The sequence below is a fragment of the Archocentrus centrarchus genome, chromosome 16 (assembly GCF_007364275.1).
Source record: "Archocentrus centrarchus isolate MPI-CPG fArcCen1 chromosome 16, fArcCen1, whole genome shotgun sequence".
Classification (NCBI taxonomy): domain Eukaryota; kingdom Metazoa; phylum Chordata; class Actinopteri; order Cichliformes; family Cichlidae; genus Archocentrus; species Archocentrus centrarchus.
Genome location: NC_044361.1, coordinates 20458086 through 20475933, shown reverse-complemented (window position 1 = coordinate 20475933; position 17848 = coordinate 20458086). Strand labels below are relative to the sequence as shown.

Sequence of the window (17848 nt, the reverse complement as noted above, 5' to 3'; positions counted from 1 at the left end):
AAAAGCGAAAAATCCCCCATACTAAAGTTTCTGCTTAGTTTGTCCGAAATACATGAAATTTGGTACACAGATTGCTGATGTCAGCCTGATCAAAAAGTCAATCACACCTATGTCATATTTTGGACGCTGTTCCCATGACGATGCCAAAACTGTCCCATTTTATCCCTATGGGAAAAAATGTGAAATTTCTGCGATGGAAAAATGACCCTTGCTTTCTCAAAAATGCATACAAATGCCTGAAATTTGGTACACGCATTCTCCACATCTCCCTGAACATAAAACCTACAGGTGAAAAAGATGTAATATGTAAGACGTTGCCATGGCAAAGTCCGGAAAATGGCATCTTTTTCGTTGAGTTAGCCAATTCATCCATTTCAAAATTTCACATGTAGCAGCCAAAAAAACGGCTAAAACTGGCACGGCCGGAAAAGCACGGTTCAAATCGGCACCAGCGCTTGGGCGGCGGCCAGCGAGGGCCTATTATCGCCGCTTGCGGCTTTAATTATTATTATTATTATTATTATTATTATTATTATTATTATTATTATTATTATTATTATTATTATTATTTCATTATTTATTTTACTTTTTTCTCAACTCCCATCAGAAGATGTAAATGTGGGCTGCAGCTGGTCTTCCATAGCTGTTACATATTGGCATATATGGACTCATCCCAGTCAGTCTGCATAGAAAAATAAGTTTAATTCACTGTCTTCTTTCATTTGGCACAAAATGCATTAACGAAAAAAACTTTACCCACCCCTGTGTTGCCATACACATTATCATTGGTGTAAATATCATTGCAACAAACATCCTCATAATTATTTTTCCTGCAGAAAGAATGCAAAAAACATTTTTTCCATTTACCCACAAAAGACATTAAATCACACATCTTCTTCAGTCATAGTTGATCATGAGAAAAGTTGTATTTGTTTGCAAACTAATGTGAAAAATGTATACCTTTTTGTTGGAGCATAATGACGGGACACCACAGGTGTGTCTTTTTTCAACGTGCTCATGCCAGATGTTGGTGTTTCTCTCGATCTTCCCCTGCTGGCAGAAAAATAATTTTAAAATTATTTTTCAAATTTAGAACATCTTTATTTAGAGCTTTTCACAACCTCTGACATTAAACTACTATAAAATGATTTAGCTATGTTCACAGATGTTTAATCACTGTTTTCCTTTTTTTCCTTAAATGTCAAATAGTGTGTAGATTTTTCTACTTACCCCTAATGACAATAAATATTTTTTATAACAACTCACCATTTTTTAACAACTCCCACTCCAGCAGCTGTCAAAATAATCAGCAAAATCACACCTACTCCAGAGGCTATGAAAATAATTTGCACACCATCTGTCCAAAAGAAAGTGTTTTTTTTTTTAATGTAAATATAGAGCGATGATAATGTATGCTGTATTTTTGAGATTCAAAGTCATTTCTTACCATTAACAGGTAAAGAGAGTGTGAGGTTAGCATTTCCCAGTGTGTTGTTTGCCAGGCAGTGAACGAGCTTGAAGGACCCAAAGTCTGTCTGCAGAGTCCCAGTGATAACTGAGCTATTTTTTTCTACTTTGGTGCTTTGCAGGACTCTGTCAGCAAGAACAAAGTGAACCATGCTGGGAGGCTTAGACTCTACGATGCACTCACACTTTACCACATCCCACTCTGAGGAGCACTTAGAGGAAGTTTTAATGTCAGGGGCATCTGTAAGGACGGGAAATATAATTAAGAAAAACATTTATTGTATTTGTTTGATTAAAAAAAAATCAGTTTTCTTGTTGGATTTCTTTTACTTACATAACACATTAAGCTGCACGGGGTTTGATCTGGCTCGTCCTTCCTTATTGATAGCAGTGCAGTACAGGGCCTCTACTGAGTGTCTGGAGACATTTAACATTGTGTAGGTTTGTCCCTTATACAGCAGAGCAGCAGTTTCACTGTGCCACTCGTAGCTGCTGACAGGGTTAGCATCACTGGAGCACTTCAGGTTCACAGTTTCTCCCTCATTTACATCTGACTGATACTCAACCTTCACATTCACTGGAGCATCTGCACAGACACATTTAGCCGTTCATGTTACTGTGAAGTATTTTGTCTTATTTTACATTGTGAGGTGAAACCTGAGCTTCTGTCAGGATTCTGACATGAGAAAACTCAGCAACACTGTGGAGACCATGAATGTGCTCACAAAATATCAAAGCAGTCCATCCAGTTGAGATTATTCAGTCAGCAGTTCATTGTCACACCACTAGACTTACATTGCTGTTCCTCATGTCACAAACTTCATAACTGGTGCTGAAACTCAATCTAAGATGTCACAAATTGAATTTAAAATTTTGCCAGTTTCTCTGTTGAGGTTTGGTTTTATTTTCAGTCTTCAGTCTATTTGCTTGACCTTTCTTTCCCTGAATTCTTTATTTTGTTGTTGTAAAATGCTGAAGAACAGTGTATTCTAGGTTTTGAAAAATGCTTTAAAATGATAGTGCTTATAGGGTTTGAAGGGTTTTCTTAGATGCATCCATTCATTTTCTTTCACTCATCCAGTTCAGGGGTGGGGATTTTCTTTTATCATCAAGCTGTTTTCATACCGGGACACTTATATTTTACTTACACTTTACTTTCTTGATTCTTTCACATCTTTAATGTGAATTTAAACATCCTAGGTCACATCATTCTCGAATTAATGCGTTCACAATATTTCCAGAATACTTGACCTCTGACCTTTCCCTTAGGTTTTAGTAGATGCATCTCTGGTGTGAATTTGAACATTCCAGGTCATATTGTTCTCAAGTTAAAGTTAAGGTTTTTGTGGAACAGACTCTGATGCCAAGACTATGACAATAGCTCAACCTTTTCTTTGCTGAGCTAAAAATGTTATCATTTAGAGTGTTTGAAGCATCAGCTGTTATTATCAACATGAAATGATAACTGCACACTTACATTTTACTTTAAGGGTCTGGGACGTTTCCTGGTGCTTTCCCCCGTGGTATGTTACTCTGCATTGTAAAGACTTGTTGTGATCTGTGCGGTTTGGATGAAAGGTCAAAGTAGATGTTGCCATCCACTGGCCATTTTGAAGCTCCTGTACTTGAAAACGCTGCTCTCCAGAGTGACTCCAGTGGAAAGCAGGTGGATATGTGGGGCAGGAGTGAGACACAGAGCAGGATGCAGACACAGTTTGACCCTCCTTTACCTCCTCTTGCACAGAGAAGTTGATGGGGTTTGGATCACCTGTGTTAAGAAGAAGAATCAAAAGTCTACTGAAATGCAACATGGGGAGTTATTAATGTATGTTTTAATCAAGCTTTGAATTATGGCCTTAACTTTTTATATTAAAGAACTTTGTTGATAAAAGATAAACATAATTTTGAAAATCCCACCCTGAGTCTACTGACTACTGAGGTTACCAACAAACAGTACACATGCATTACTAACACACACGACAAGCAAATACAGAGGAAAAAAACAGAAACAAAGTTACTACCTGTTCTGGGCAGATGATGACTTTTTGAACTCTGGCCTTGCCTTTCTTACATGTGTGTTAAAAAATGTTTTTTGGCAAAATCTAAAAACATTTTTGAAAATCATACCCTGCGTCCACAGAGTTTACCAACAGTTAACACCCATGTACTACTAACTCACATTTCAAGGAAACTTGGGGAAAGAGAATAGGAAGAAAGATATTTCCTGTTTTGTTCAAGTGGTTGCACACACACAAAAAAAAGAATCAGTTTTGGTTAAAAATAGAACACAAGTGTGTGTGTGTGTGTGTGTGTGTGTGGGGGGGGGCATTTAGTATGATTTCATCTTTACAAGTCTCCATGTTTCCTAATCAAACTGTAATTTACAACCTTTTTTCCAAAATTTTGGTTTTTAAGTTTTAGGACAAAGGAAACATAAACTTATCAAACTAGGTGGCGACCTCACACATCTGCTTAAAGAAAAAAATATTAAGCGGATGTATTTTAATAGCACAAATGAGGAACATGAAAACAGAAATGACAAACATCTGAAACCACTGCAACCACCCGGTTCATTTTTACTGCACACTTGTCTATCAAGTGAAACCTGCGAAGTAAGCCATAGAAACCAATACTGCTCAATAATATTGATGATAAAGTGCTCTCCTAAGCCTCTCCTTATTAGAAAATGCTCAGAAATGAAGAACACTAAAGATCAAATATCACAAAAACAACCCTGAACTGAGAAAGGATTATGGGACATAAAAGTGGGATTTTATTGATTACAGTATTTACTAATTTTTTACTTACCACCCACTAAAATAGAGGCTTTGTAATGTGAGTAGGAAAATCTGTTGTAGCCTCCAATTTCAATCCGAAAGTGAACAGGCCCGTGGTCATTTTGGTTAAGCTTTTCAATCATCAGAGAACAGTTCTTCTCTTCAAGCTTTCCCACCAGTTTTGTTCGTCCCTTATACTGCTCCAGAATTTCAGACTCAACTGAATGATAGATAACTTGGTCCCCCTTAGTGTTCCTCCATATCCCCGTGAAGCTTGTGGGTGTCTGTTGAGGGTTTGGGTAGTCATATGAGCAGGGGATCACCACGCATGAACCAAGGAGACCCTTGACTTCGTTTGGCACCTTAACTGTCCAAAGTGATGTTTCTGTTGGAGTAACTGTAATAAATTGCACAGCAAAATGTGATGAGCTGAAACACAGAAACAGGACAACTAACGAGAGGACAGCAGAAATGCATGAAACAGAATGAGAATTAGATTATTTGTCTGGACAAAAACAAGAAAACAAACAAAAAAACAAAACAAAGACACATCGTAAGAAAAAAAAAAACAGTTGTAGAGCTGGTGTGACACACACATACATACATATATACATATATACATATATATATATATATATATATATATATATATATATATATATATATATATATATATATAAAAACATATACCTTTGATATGTATAAATAAAAAACATATCATACCTTTGAAGCAAATGCATATGAAAAACAAAAGCCACCGGGACCCATCCATCTCTTCTTGTCACTGCCAGATCTAAAAAAAAGTGATAACTATGTGTGAGTGCTTTTATTTCCCCTTGGGGAGAAGTGACTTCTTCTTTTAATACCCAGTGCACCCACTTTATCATTAACAAAATCTCACAGTTGTTTCATATGCTGGAGAATAGGATACTGCGCCATATTAATGTTCATTTATCACATTTTTTAAAAAGAATTTTCCTGCTCTATCTATGTTTCTACCCTGTGTTGCTTGATGTTTATCTTTAATCTATTTGCTTTCCTCTCACCCTCCAACGGGTCACAGCTCATAGCTCTCCCTACTTGAGTCTGGTTCTGCTGGAGCTTCTTTCCAGTTAAATGGGAAATTTTTCCTCCCTAATCATGAAGTGTTTCACTTGTTTGGGGTTCTCTCGCTGATAATGTAAAGTACCATGTTGTGACTTGCAGTATAAAACTAAAATGAAAATAATAAGACCTCTTAGCCCCAGTTACTTGAAAGTACTTTTAATACTTATATATTTTAGTAAGCTCAGTCTTCAAAGTTCATCTTAAGTTGAATAAAAGAAGTCATGATTAAAATGGCAGAAAATAGCATAGTCCTGTCCTAATTTATATTAGTGGTGTCATTCATTTGTAGGGTCTTTACCCACAATACAAAGCGCCTTGAGGCGACAGTTTGTTGTGATTTGGCGCTATATAAATAAAATTGAATTGAATTGAATTGAATTGAATTGAATTCATTTATTATGTAGAAAAGATATTTGTTAACAATAGTTTTGGTGGTGTTTATGTGAATTTGTTTTGTCAGCTAAACAAAGAAAACTAAACAATAAACAAAAGACTAATCAATACACTGCAAACCAAACAGTAGAGAATGGGAGGTTGTTTAACATTTTATTTACAAACTGTTAGACTACCTCCAGTACAATGTGTGGAGTTGTTAATCAAGCAGGGCTGCAACAATTCCTCGAGTAACTCAAATAATTTTATTTTAAAAAATTCTTGACAAAAATTTGCTGCGTTGGTGCTTCGTTTACACTCTGCAGTGTTCAGGTGTCACTGTGTAAGCGGAGTGTTTCATCCACATTGGCAGCATCAAAGTTCTCCATCATTGCAAAGGATTTCCTTCCTTTGGAAAACAACCCTTTAAACATCGTACTGAGGGCCTCCTTCAAATGATGTTTTTATGCTTTAATCCCTGATTAGCAACTAAAATAGACTTGCAATAGAAACGTATTTCAATGTGAAGAAAAGAGAGTAGTTGCTCCACAGCGAAAAATCTGCGATACATCTACGAAAGTGTCATGGTTCTGGGCTGGTAGCCCAGTGTTTTATGTTCCTTTTGTGTAGTTCTGTTTTTGTTGCGGCTTCTGGTTGTTTCTTAGTTTTCTTACAGTTTAGTTTCTCTGTACTGTCTTAGGTTACTTCCTGTTTTATTTTGGTATGTCTTTGGCCCTTGTGCTTTAGGGTTAGTTTTGCTTTTTGTGTTTCCTTCCCAGCTGTTTCCCATTTCCCCATTACCTGCTGTGTATATAATGTCTGTGTTTTCACTTTGTTCTTGTTGCGACATTGTCATAGTGTTGCCCCCGCTGTGTGCCTACCCTCTGTGGTTATGTTTTGCTGCTGGCCTGCCTGGTTCTGTTTCCTGTATTTTCCAGCAATAAAAGCTGAGATCCTGTTTTTAAATCTGTCTCCAGTGTCTGCATCTTGGGGTCCTCACCTGCCACACACATCGTTACATGACAGGAAGCTAAAAAATGCAGATGAACTGTTAATAAGACAATAGTATATTTCATCCGATTACTTGATTAATCTATAGAATACTCAACTGCTAAAATAATTGGTAGTTGCAGCCCGATAATCAGGCAATAAAAAAATCTATGTTATAGAAGAATGGACTATTTCTCTTAACAGATACTACCCACTGAAAGCAATAACATGTGCCATGTATGCAAATTAATACAAATGCACAGCTATCACAACAAACACATCAATGATGAGTTTAATTACCAAGGAGAAAGCACATTTTAAATATTTTTTATAAGGAGAATGACCGTACCTTAAGTTGTGTGTCGCTATCATATGTGCAGTGCTTTCAACAAAGGATTTCCTTACTTTGTTGATGTCTACATGTAGTCACATGATGTGATGTCTGCTCATACTCTTGTGTTTTAATTTTGTTTGCTTTTAAGTTTTATGTACTAAAGTAATACAAAGTGTTTTCATGTGTGTAACTGGTTCTTAAACAGTTCCCAGAAAGAGAAACATTTTGACTTTTGTTTCTACTTCACAAAAAGGGACCCTTTCTACTTAAGATTTGTATATTGGTCTCATTTCCTCTTAAGCTGAGAGAGAGAACTGATGATGATGAGCGATACTAACAACCCTTCACATACTTGCACTAACACTATAAGGGCTGTTTGTGGTTTCCGCTTCACTCTCCCCTCTGAGTTTCTTCTTGTGCAGCTGTTGCAATGATTGAATTGTCCACAGTGGATTAATAAATTTATGATACTGAGTTATACATGACAGGAAGGAGCAAATTTGTCCATGTAAAAAATGCACCAGAAAATAGAGAGTGTTCCCAGAGGGGAGAGAGTGGTGGTGGGAGAGAGTGGTGATGAGTAGGTGTGCTGTTAAGGGAAGAAGTGGGGAAGGAGAGATGGTAGCAGATATTTCAAAAAACTGATTTATGTATTACTCACTATAAAATTTACTTTTTGATCACATTGGTCTAGCGAGAATGTCTGCAAACTCAGAAAACCAATTGGACAAATTTGATTATCTCTGGTCCCCGCTGATCAATTCCATCATTTAGTGGGGGTGATTGGCTGTAGTCTCGTCTCTTCTGGGGCCTGGTGGGTGGCTGGGGGCAGGCCGGGGGGCCCGGGTGTCTGATGGGTCCCGGACTGGAGGACTGTGGCTACTGTGTTGAGGTGTCTGTGTGCGGGCCCTGGTTGGTGGGGTGGCTTGGATGGATGCTCTTATGGCCTTTGGGTTGGGGGCTGGGGTGCCTATGGTGGTGGGACTGGCCCTGGGCTGGGTGGCCGGCCCCCTCTGCGGGGGGGGGGGGCAGGTGCCGCAACGAGTGGGGCCAATTCCCTGACTCTGCTCACTGCATTGCATGATGTCCTACCCCCCCCCCCCCCCCGCCCCCCCCTTTTTTTTTTTTTTTTTTTTTCTAATTACACTGTACAGCTCACAACACGTCATAGTACTCATAGGGCCTTGGGGGGCAGGTGTATCACACCGTGGCTAGTGGGTGGAGTTGCTGAAGTGGCTCCACTTATTTGTTCGTTGCTGCCTGCTCCTCAATTTTATCTACATCTTAGACATTGAGGGCCTTGGGGGGATGGTGTGGATGGGCGCTGTTGTCCAGTGCGCATGTTACATCTGTCCCCCCAATTTTAATAGCACTGTAGCTTTCACACAGTCATACACATTTCTCCCAATACATGCACCCACATACACCTAACATATCACCCCAACCATTTTGAGTGGGAGGAGGGGGTGGGCGGGTCTTCCCACACCTGGGTTTCATGCACCCTGCCGGGGGTAGGGACTGGCTAGTAGTTCGGGGCTGGGTTGGCTGCTTCTCTGGGGCGCTGCTGGCTCGGCGCTGGTGCCTGCTTGCCCACACTGAATGTCCATGTATGGTCCGTGTATGTGAGCATGGGTGTGTGACTGGCATGTATGTGTGTGTATGAATATATGACAGCGTGTGTGTGTGCGTGTGGATAGCTGGTCCTGGGTCTGTGGCTTGTTGAGCCTTGGCCCCTGTGGGACACGGTTGCGGAGGGCAGGAGTCATCCCTGCCTACCGCTCCCCACTGCTCCCACGGATTGTCACTGCTGCCCCTGGGATGTGGGTGCCTGGGGGTCCTGGGGTGCATGGCCGGATGTCTTGGCGTGGCTTATGGGTGTCGGGCAGTTCCCGGGCGCTTGGGGCCTTGGGGCTGCATTCTCGGCTCGTGCTGGGGGGGCTGGCCTGCCGGGGGGGGCGGGCTGCTCATTGCCTATGGCTCTCTGGGCTCTTGCCCGTTGACCATGGGGACCCCGTCTGGGGTCTTCCTCCTCTGGGGTGTGCGCGCAGTTGCCGTTGGGATGTGTGGTCTCAGTTCTTCTGTGCTCCTGGTGGGCCGTGGATGACCCGGGTCCCCTGGGTCTTTCTCTGCCTGCCTGTGGATCCCGTGGGAGGGTGGTTGCAGCTTCTTGCCCTCATTATTGAGTATGTTCCATGACAGAGGAACACATATACATTACTACAAACTACAGCAAGACAGTATGTGTGTGTGTATATGCATTTATATATATGTGAAGGTGTATGGATGTGTAGCTTTTATCTTCTATCTCCCCCCCCCATTTTTTTTTTCTTTTTTCCCTTTTTCTTTTTTCCTTTTTACTTTCCATCTCTCTCTTCTTCTTTCCCTACCTGTCAGATCTGGCAAGAATAAATAAATACAATTAACAAGAATAGCCTATAGAAAATAATTATAGAGCACGTCTTGTAAAAGCAAATATGTTTGGTACAATAATGCCTTCGGATTATCATTCCGATTGCGAAAACTGCCAGACATGACAGGTCAAAAAAAAAAAAAAAAAAAAGGTTGGAAATATCCATGGTGAACACATATTTGTAGAAGAGGGACATAGGGTGACAAAAGAGTGGTCGAAGCTTCACATAGGTGAACTTCAGCTTATGCAGAAGTTGTAATCTGAAAGAGAAGAGATCATAAGATGATGCTAAGGGAGAATGTATAGACAGCATCAGATGGTAGTCTACAGGATATCAAGAAGAGGATGTGAATGAAGTCAGAGGCTTCAAGGATTAAATGGTGGAAGTTGAAAAAAGGAGAGTGTTGTGCAGATTTTAGGGAGGAGTTGAGGCAAGCTACAGTATAGGAGGTAAAAGAGTGCCAGAAGAGTTACCAGATATGGAGGAATTGGTGGGGGAAATTGCTAAGAATTTGGTGTATCCTCTGGATAGAGGAAAGGCAGCAAGGAGACATGGTGATGGAATAAAGAAGTACAGAAAAGTCTTCAAAGGAAGATGTTAGGAAAGAAAAAGTGAGATTGTCAGGGAGATGAAGAAAGCAAACAGGAGTACTGGGAGGGTAGGAGTATGGCAAAGAGGTGGTGAAGTCAATAGAAAAGACTTGTAGTGAGTTCATGTGAGGCTGGACGGCGAGCAAGAAAAAAAAAAAGGACTCAATTGGTTAGGAAAATGTACTCACAAAGTGAAGTGAGTGATTTGGGAAGAAGGAAGGAGTATTGTGAGGAGCTTGTGAATGAAGAAAATAAGAGAGAAAGAGGAGAAAGGGCAAAATAAAGATAGTGAATCAGGAAATTTAAGATGGCGCCATCTTTTCAATTCAAGATGGCGGCACGCACAGACGCAGCGGCTCACGGCTCTTCCTTTCGGTGCTCTTTTTTGTACTTTTTGTATTTCATATTTGTTAGTTTTGGTGCATTTGTCTCTGCAAACAACTGCTACACACGCCAGGATCTTGTGGACATTGGCTACCGGCACAAGATATCAGTATCGAGTTTCTAAAGAGTAGAAAAGCAGCTGGCCCAGATGATGTATCTTTGGAGGTATGGACATATCAAGGAGAGATTATGCAGTGGACCTTTTAACCAGATAATTTAACACAATGACCCCCTATGAGCAAGCATCTGGTAACAGTGGGAGGAAAAAGAAGAAAAAGCGCCTTGTTTTAACAGGAAGAAACATCTAAAGATTCATTTGTTGTTCAAGTGCAATGAACTGTTAAATAAATTGATGTAATAATATAACCTGATTGTATTTGTCATAGCGGGTGGTGTGATTGGCAGAGATGGACCCTGATGCTGGACTCTTAAGTTAAGGAAAAAATGTAGGATTTTTTTTTTTCAGCTACAGTACTTTTGCCATATTTAGAGCTCCAGTTAATCCTGCCAAGTAGACTACTTTGTAGGAGTTTACATACATAGTTCAGTATTATTATTATCATGACGACAGGGCCAACATTTCAATAACGTGCATATTCAAGATAAATAATCTATTTGTACCAGGCAGAATAATCACAGTCACAACTTCCCTTAGAAACCAGCCACAATACCGAACAAGTGAGCCTTAAGTAATTTGATGAATGAATCATTACGTGTACATCTGAATTATTACACATCAGGCCATAGGTGATTAATTGTGCAAAAGTGACAGAAATGTGTGGATTATTATAAATATTTAGGCAATTTGTCCATGTGGTTTAGCTTTATTCAACCTTTTAAAAGAAGCGCCTTTTACTCCAAAGGTGAACAGTTTCCAGATTGTGTCATGCTTGTCTACTTTTCATTGTGCAAGTTGGGATTGAACTGGAATTGGTCTAAGGCAACAATAGGAAGGGCAAAACTTAAACATCTTTTAGTTTGCATTTAAAAAATTTATTCAAAGATGTCAGTGTGCATTTGCATTAGCACAAGTAGAACAATGAAAATAGGAAATACCTCCAAAATGGCATTCTCATCAGTGTTGCCAGATCTCGCGACAGAAACAAGCAACCAGCTCTATGAAAACAAGCCCAAAAGAAGCCCAACTGGCAACCAACAACACTGTGTAAACCTGATCCCGCTTTTAAACAGTATAGCTCTATAGCTGCACGTACTACAGCAGGCCAACATTCTAATGTTCATCACCTACGCTGGTCGGTCGGCTCGCGAGTGAATGTGCCATCATCCTCGGCATCGATTGCTAGCACCCAGGGGGCAATTTTCAGGCCTTGGTGTTAGTTTTGGATGATCAGTCGCCGGGGCGGCGATTCAAAAGTAGGGGGTAGATGTGGCTGACCTGGGTTATGGTGAGTGATTGCTCCCTTTTTCTCTCTCCCTCTTGCTTGCTCTCTTTACATGGCGTCATACCACACCTGCGGTTGATTGTAAAGTGGCATCCCCCAGGATAAAGGCATGCTGCTTGCGAGCCTTGTGATTCCTTTGCTTAGCGTGAAGTGTGCAGGGAAGTAACAGAGCAGACCTGTCAAATGTTGTGAACTCCTTGTGTGATTACGACAGTGTGGCCGCTGGATATATGAGCCTTGACTTTTGGCGTGGTGGTGTATCTACGAACCTGCCTTTCCAGATTCCCAGCTTTGTAAAACTGAGATATCGGCACCTGTTGCAGTCTAACATTCCTGCTGCGTGCTTCATCCATGACAGCAGTGATTTTCTCCTATCGCCAGCCTGCTGTTTTAAAATCAAAGCACTTTTACTACTGCAGCTTTATTTCTGATTTTATGGTTTTATGCTCATTCTGTTAACAAAGAAATTGTATTAAGCCAGAACCATATCTCTGTCCCGGTGTATAAATTCAAACCTGTGCATTTATTAAGGTGTTGCTTATTTTTATTTTTACACCTAAAATTAATATTTTCTGGAGGGTGAAATTCCCTCCGGTGGCGTTGTCGCAGCAATTAACTAAAACACCAAAAAAAGGCCTTGACCACATTGTCACACACACGGAAGATAAAATCTGTTGTGGTTTAAAGCAACAGTCTTTGGACACTTTCCATTTTTCTATTGCATATCTATGAAGGTGAATATAAGTGCTGATTCCACTTATTCATACAGGCACATTCAATGACCTCACAATTTAGCTAATAGAAAATTAAAATGTAAACTTCCCTGAATTTTTACTCCAGTTAAAACCTTAAGAGCTACCGCATGTTCTTTGCTGTTATTCTTATAAAGAGGAAAAGTGCTCTTTATGTTTTTATTGGATAACTAATAAAACAATAATGATAAAATCATGACTTGTCAACTTTAATTATTACAATGCTTTAATGGTAATTTTTCAAATCACATCATTTTATGAGACAAACAAAAGCACACATTTGAACTTTCCTGTATACTTACTAGATTTTTAGATAGATAGATAGATAGATAGATAAAATGGCACAAAACTGTTATATCAAATATGCAAAGCGATCCCTGTGACAGGGGAGCAGCTGAAAGTGGCTTTTTTTTGGGGGGGGCACAAACATGGACAGCAGCTGGTCTTCCACAGATGTTACACATTGGCATATATTGACTCATCCCCGTCAGTCTGCACAGAAAAACAAGATTAATTCGCTCTTCTTTCATGCACAGAATGGATGAAAGAGGAAAACGTTACCCACCCCTACATTGCCATATACATTATTATTGGTGTAAATGTCATTGCCATGGGCATCCTCATCCTCTTTCCTGCAGAAAGAATACAAAAAGTAAACTTTTTAAAATATACATACAAATAAAATTAATTCACCCATCTCCTTGAATCATATTTAATCACGAGTAAAGGTCTGCTTGTTTGCCAACTGAGGTAAAGAATTAAAACCTTTTTGTTGGGGTATAATGAGGAAACTCCACATGTCTGTGTGTTTTCATGGTGCTAAAGTCAGATGTTGATGCACCTCCTGATCGCCCCCTGCTGGGAGATTTTTATTTAGAACATGAGAAGAACACCTCAAAACCTCTGAAATAAAACATTGACGGTCATGAGCTTAAAAATGACTCTCTGCTGCTACAGTTGTCAGTGGGATGAAATGTGACAGATATAACAGATGGTTATGCTATATTCACAGATTCTCCCATGTCATAAACATATATTTTATATGTATGGTGTTCATTTGTCTTTTCTTTAAATTCCTTATAGTCTGTATACTTACATTTAATGACGATAAAAGGTCAGTATACAAATCACTATACAAATATTTTCTATAAAAACTCACCATATTTTAACAACTCCCACTATGGTGGCTGTCAAAATAATCAGCAAACTCACACCTGCTCCAGATGTGATAAAAATAAGGTGCATGTTGTCTGTCCAAAAAGAAAACATGAGTTTTTATTTTATTTTATTTCGTTTCATTTCATTTATTGTTTTATTTATTTTTACCATGTAAATATAGAGCGATGATAATGTATGCTGTATTTTTGAGATTCAAAGTCATTTCTTACCATTAACAGGTAAAGAGAGTGTGAGGTTAGCATTTCCCAGTGTGTTGTTTGACAGGCAGTGAACGAGCTTGAAGGATCCAAAGTCTGTCTGCAGAGTCCCAGTGATAACAGAGCCATGTTTTTCTACTTTGGTGCTTTGCAGGACTCTGTCAGCAAGAACAAAGTGAACCATGCTGGGAGGCTTAGACTCTACGATGCACTCACACTTTATAATGCCGTCATATGAAGAGCACTTAGAGGAAGTCTTAATGTCAGGGGCATCTGTAGGGACAGCAAAGAGAATTAGGAAATAGTGCATTTACTGTATTTGTTTGAATGAAAAGAAAAATCTATTTTCTTGTTGGATGCCTTCTATTTACTTACATAACACACTGAGCTGCACGAGGCTTGATCTGGCTCGTCCTTCCTTGTTGATAGCAGTGCAGTACAGGGCCTCTACTGAGTGTCTGGAGACATTTAACATTGTGTAGTTTTGTCCCTTGTACAGCAGAGCAGCAGTTTCACTGTGCCACTCATAGCTGCTGACAGGGTTAGCATCACTGGAGCACTTCAGGTTCACAGTTTCTCCCTCATTTACATCTGACTGATACTCAACCTTCACATTCACTGGAGCATCTGCACAGACACGTTTAGCCGTTTATGTTACTGTGCAGCATTTTGTCTTATTTAACACAGTGAAATCAAAGCTGAGCTTCTGTCAGGATTCTGACATGATGGTCTCACTAAGGGAAAACTTCAGGGAGTTGCCAAAGTCAGCAAAGTTTTGGAGACATGAATGCATTGACAAAATATCAGACAGTGGTGCACTGACAGAAAACTGGACTGACATCACTATTGGTTAAGCAACAATACAAAAAAGTCAAATGACAATGAAAATTAAAAAAAACAAATTGAAGATTAATTAAGTGAATGAATTAATGAATAATTTGTAAAGGCACACAGTGGCAGAAGCTGCAAAAATTAGACAGTAATACATCAATTTTTATGGGGAGCACAGCTTCACATTTGATGCTGAGTGGAACATGTCTCATGTCAAATTTTTAAATTTCTTCCTGCTCAGGTTTGGTTTTACATTTCGTTCATTATATATTTGGATTTTTAAATTTTTTTTTTTTGCCCTGATAACATTTTTTTTTGTCTTTTTCAATTGTAATCTGTAAAATGCTCAATAAAGGACAGTGTTTACAATCATTGAAAGATTTTCTTTTATCCTCAGCATGTATTAATAACTACACACTTACATTTTACTTTAAGGGTCTTGGATGTTTCCTGGTGCTTTCCCCCGCGGTATGTCACTTTGCATTGTAAAGGTTTGTTGTGATCAGTGTGGTTTGGGTGAAAGGTCAAAGTAGATGTTGCCATCCACTGGCCATTTTGAAGCTGCTGTGCTTGAAAACGCTGCTCTCCAGAGTGACTCCAGTGGAAAGCAGGTGGATATTTGGGGCAGGAGTGAGACACAGAGCAGGATACAGACACAGTTTGACCCTCCTTTACCTCCTCTCGCACAGAGAAGTCAATGGGGTTTGGTTCACCTGTGTTAACAAGAAAGATCATGAAAATCAGAAGTAACCTGAAATGCAACATGGAGAGTTGCATTTCAGTTTTAAGAGTTTTATCAAGCTTTGAATTATGGCCTTGCCTTTTTTATATTGAGACTGAGATTTTCAACACATGAATCAGATGTATTACTAACATACTATTGGGGAAATAAATAGTTAGAAAGATATTTCCTGCACTGTTCAAAATTTTCCCCACTAAAAAAGAAAAAAAAAAATCAGATTTTGTTTAAAATATAAAAGGGAAAAGATTGGAGGCTTCATTTGGTATGACTTTATCGTTCCCTGTCTGCATGTTTCCTGATCAAACAGCAATTTAAAACCCATTTTCCAACATTTTGGTTTTCAAATTTTACAGTGAAACAAACAAACAAAATGTTAAAACCTTAAAACCTGTTAAATTGGGTGGCATCAAATATCATACAAGAAAAACCTTTAAAAAAAATTTTTTTTCAAGATTTCGGCTTTCTGTAACAAAACATGTCAAGTAAGCCATAGAAAACAACACTGCTGTATCATATTGATAATAAACCCCACACTATTCACTTATCTGTCATTGATACAATTGCATCGAGACAGACCGGATGTACCACAAATGCTCAGAAATCTATAATACTAAACAGCAAATATAAACAGTGGAAATGAAGAAAGGTGAAATGTGTTTCCTCACATTTTTACTTTACTTACTAATCATTGAAATGGAGACTTTGTTTTTTGCGTATGAAGCACTGTCATAACCTCCAATTTCAATCCTGAAATAAAAAGGACCTCGGTCATTTTGTTGAAGACTGTCAATCATCAGAGAGCAGTTCTTCTCACTGATGTCTCCCAGAAATCTTGTTCGACTCTGATGCTGCTCCGGAGTTTTAGACTCAGCTTGATGATAGAGGACTTGAACTCCTTCAGTAGTCCTCCAAATCCCTGTGAAGCTTTTTGCCTTCCCTCGTGGATCCGGGTAGTTAAAAGAGCAGGGGATCACCACACATGAGCCAGCTAGACCTTTGACTGTGGATGGCACATCAATAGTCCAAGATGATGCTTCTGTTTGAGTAACTATAATGAATTTCACAGAAAAATGTGTTGAAATTAAGCACAGAAATAGGAAAACAAATGAGAGAAAGTACGTGCCTGGAGAAAAAATTAAATAAAACAAACCAAAAACTGTTCACTTCTATTGCTTATGAGAAGCAAACATTACAATTAAATGCATGTATTGTACAGAACATATCAAACCTTTTAAGTAAATGTACAGGAAAAAATGAAGCCCCTGTAAAGTATCCATCTCTTCTTTTCACTGCCAGATCTAAACAAAAGTGACAAATACTTGTATGGTTGCTGTTATTTCCTCTTAAAGAGAAAGAGGAAATAACAGCAACCGCTTTTCTGCCTGCTGCATCCCCTGCTTACACACTGCAGTGAAAATATTTTGCCAATTACAGCAGTTGAAATAAATGTGGATTTTTAAACATTAGTTCTCTCTCTTTTAAGTCCCTGTAAGTAAATGATTTAATAACTGATCAACATGCTGATTTGTTCTGCCTTACAGAAACCTGGTTACAGCAGGATGAATATGTTAGTTTAAATGAATCAACACCCCCTGAGTGACACTATCAGAATACTCGAAGCATAGGTCAAGGAGGATTAGCAGCAATCTTGCTTTCCAGTTTACTAATTAACCAAAGACCTAGACACAGTTCTAATTCATTTGAAAGCCAAACTCTTAGCCTTTTCCACCCTAATTGTTTCATTTGTTCTTATCTATCATCCGCCTGGTCCTTACTCAAGAGTTCTATTTGATTTCTCAGACTTTTTATCTGAATTAGTGCTCAGTTTAGATAAAATTTTAATAGTGGTTGTTCGATAAGGAAAGATCATTAGGAGAAATTAAACAAGATTTTTTGAAAATACAAATAGCTGATGGCCCATCAAAGCTGAAGGGAATCCCAGTAGAGTTAGGAATTAGGCAGGAACCCCAGAGTCTTGATGCTGGTGGTGGTGGGAGGAGGTCGGGTGCATGAATGAATCTTGAAGGGAGAATGACAGGTAAGCAGTGATATTGAAAAGCATGCTGAGTGGAGACTGATTGGACAGATAGAGACAGACAGATTATTGGACCAGAAGAAATGTGGGCAGCATTGAGTTTGATGGTGTGGAAAAGTTGAGTTGATGTCATATAGACAGGTGGCAAAAAACCCAGAAAAGAATGCGGATGAGTGATTTCAGATCTTCCATATTGAACTTCCACCTTAGCTTCATATTTCATCATTTATGTAGATGCTGAAAACTACAGCATCAGCACTGTATTTGATCTATTATT

General features: G+C 39.1%; 2 protein-coding genes across 2 annotated transcripts; both read right to left on the bottom strand.

Annotated features, from left to right (window-relative positions):
* Nucleotides 1–718: 718 nt before the first annotated feature.
* LOC115794021 (sialoadhesin-like) lies at nucleotides 719–7085 on the bottom strand. Its single transcript, XM_030749252.1, has 9 exons — nucleotides 7063–7085; nucleotides 4968–5037; nucleotides 4276–4641; nucleotides 2945–3235; nucleotides 1802–2053; nucleotides 1448–1708; nucleotides 1267–1357; nucleotides 961–1053; nucleotides 719–830 (listed from the first exon to the last, which is right to left on the bottom strand). Exons 2-9 carry the CDS (start codon nucleotides 5014–5016, stop codon nucleotides 719–721), a joined length of 1515 nt encoding a protein of 504 aa, XP_030605112.1. The 5' UTR covers nucleotides 5017–5037; nucleotides 7063–7085.
* A 5958-nt stretch (nucleotides 7086–13043) lies between these two features.
* On the bottom strand, nucleotides 13044–16813 carry LOC115794020 (sialic acid-binding Ig-like lectin 14). The gene is made up of 9 exons (XM_030749251.1): nucleotides 16765–16813; nucleotides 16219–16584; nucleotides 15217–15507; nucleotides 14339–14590; nucleotides 13976–14236; nucleotides 13747–13837; nucleotides 13353–13445; nucleotides 13159–13219; nucleotides 13044–13079 (listed from the first exon to the last, which is right to left on the bottom strand). The coding sequence occupies exons 1-9, from the start codon at nucleotides 16811–16813 to the stop codon at nucleotides 13044–13046; spliced, it is 1500 nt and encodes a 499-aa protein (XP_030605111.1).
* Nucleotides 16814–17848: the final 1035 nt, after the last annotated feature.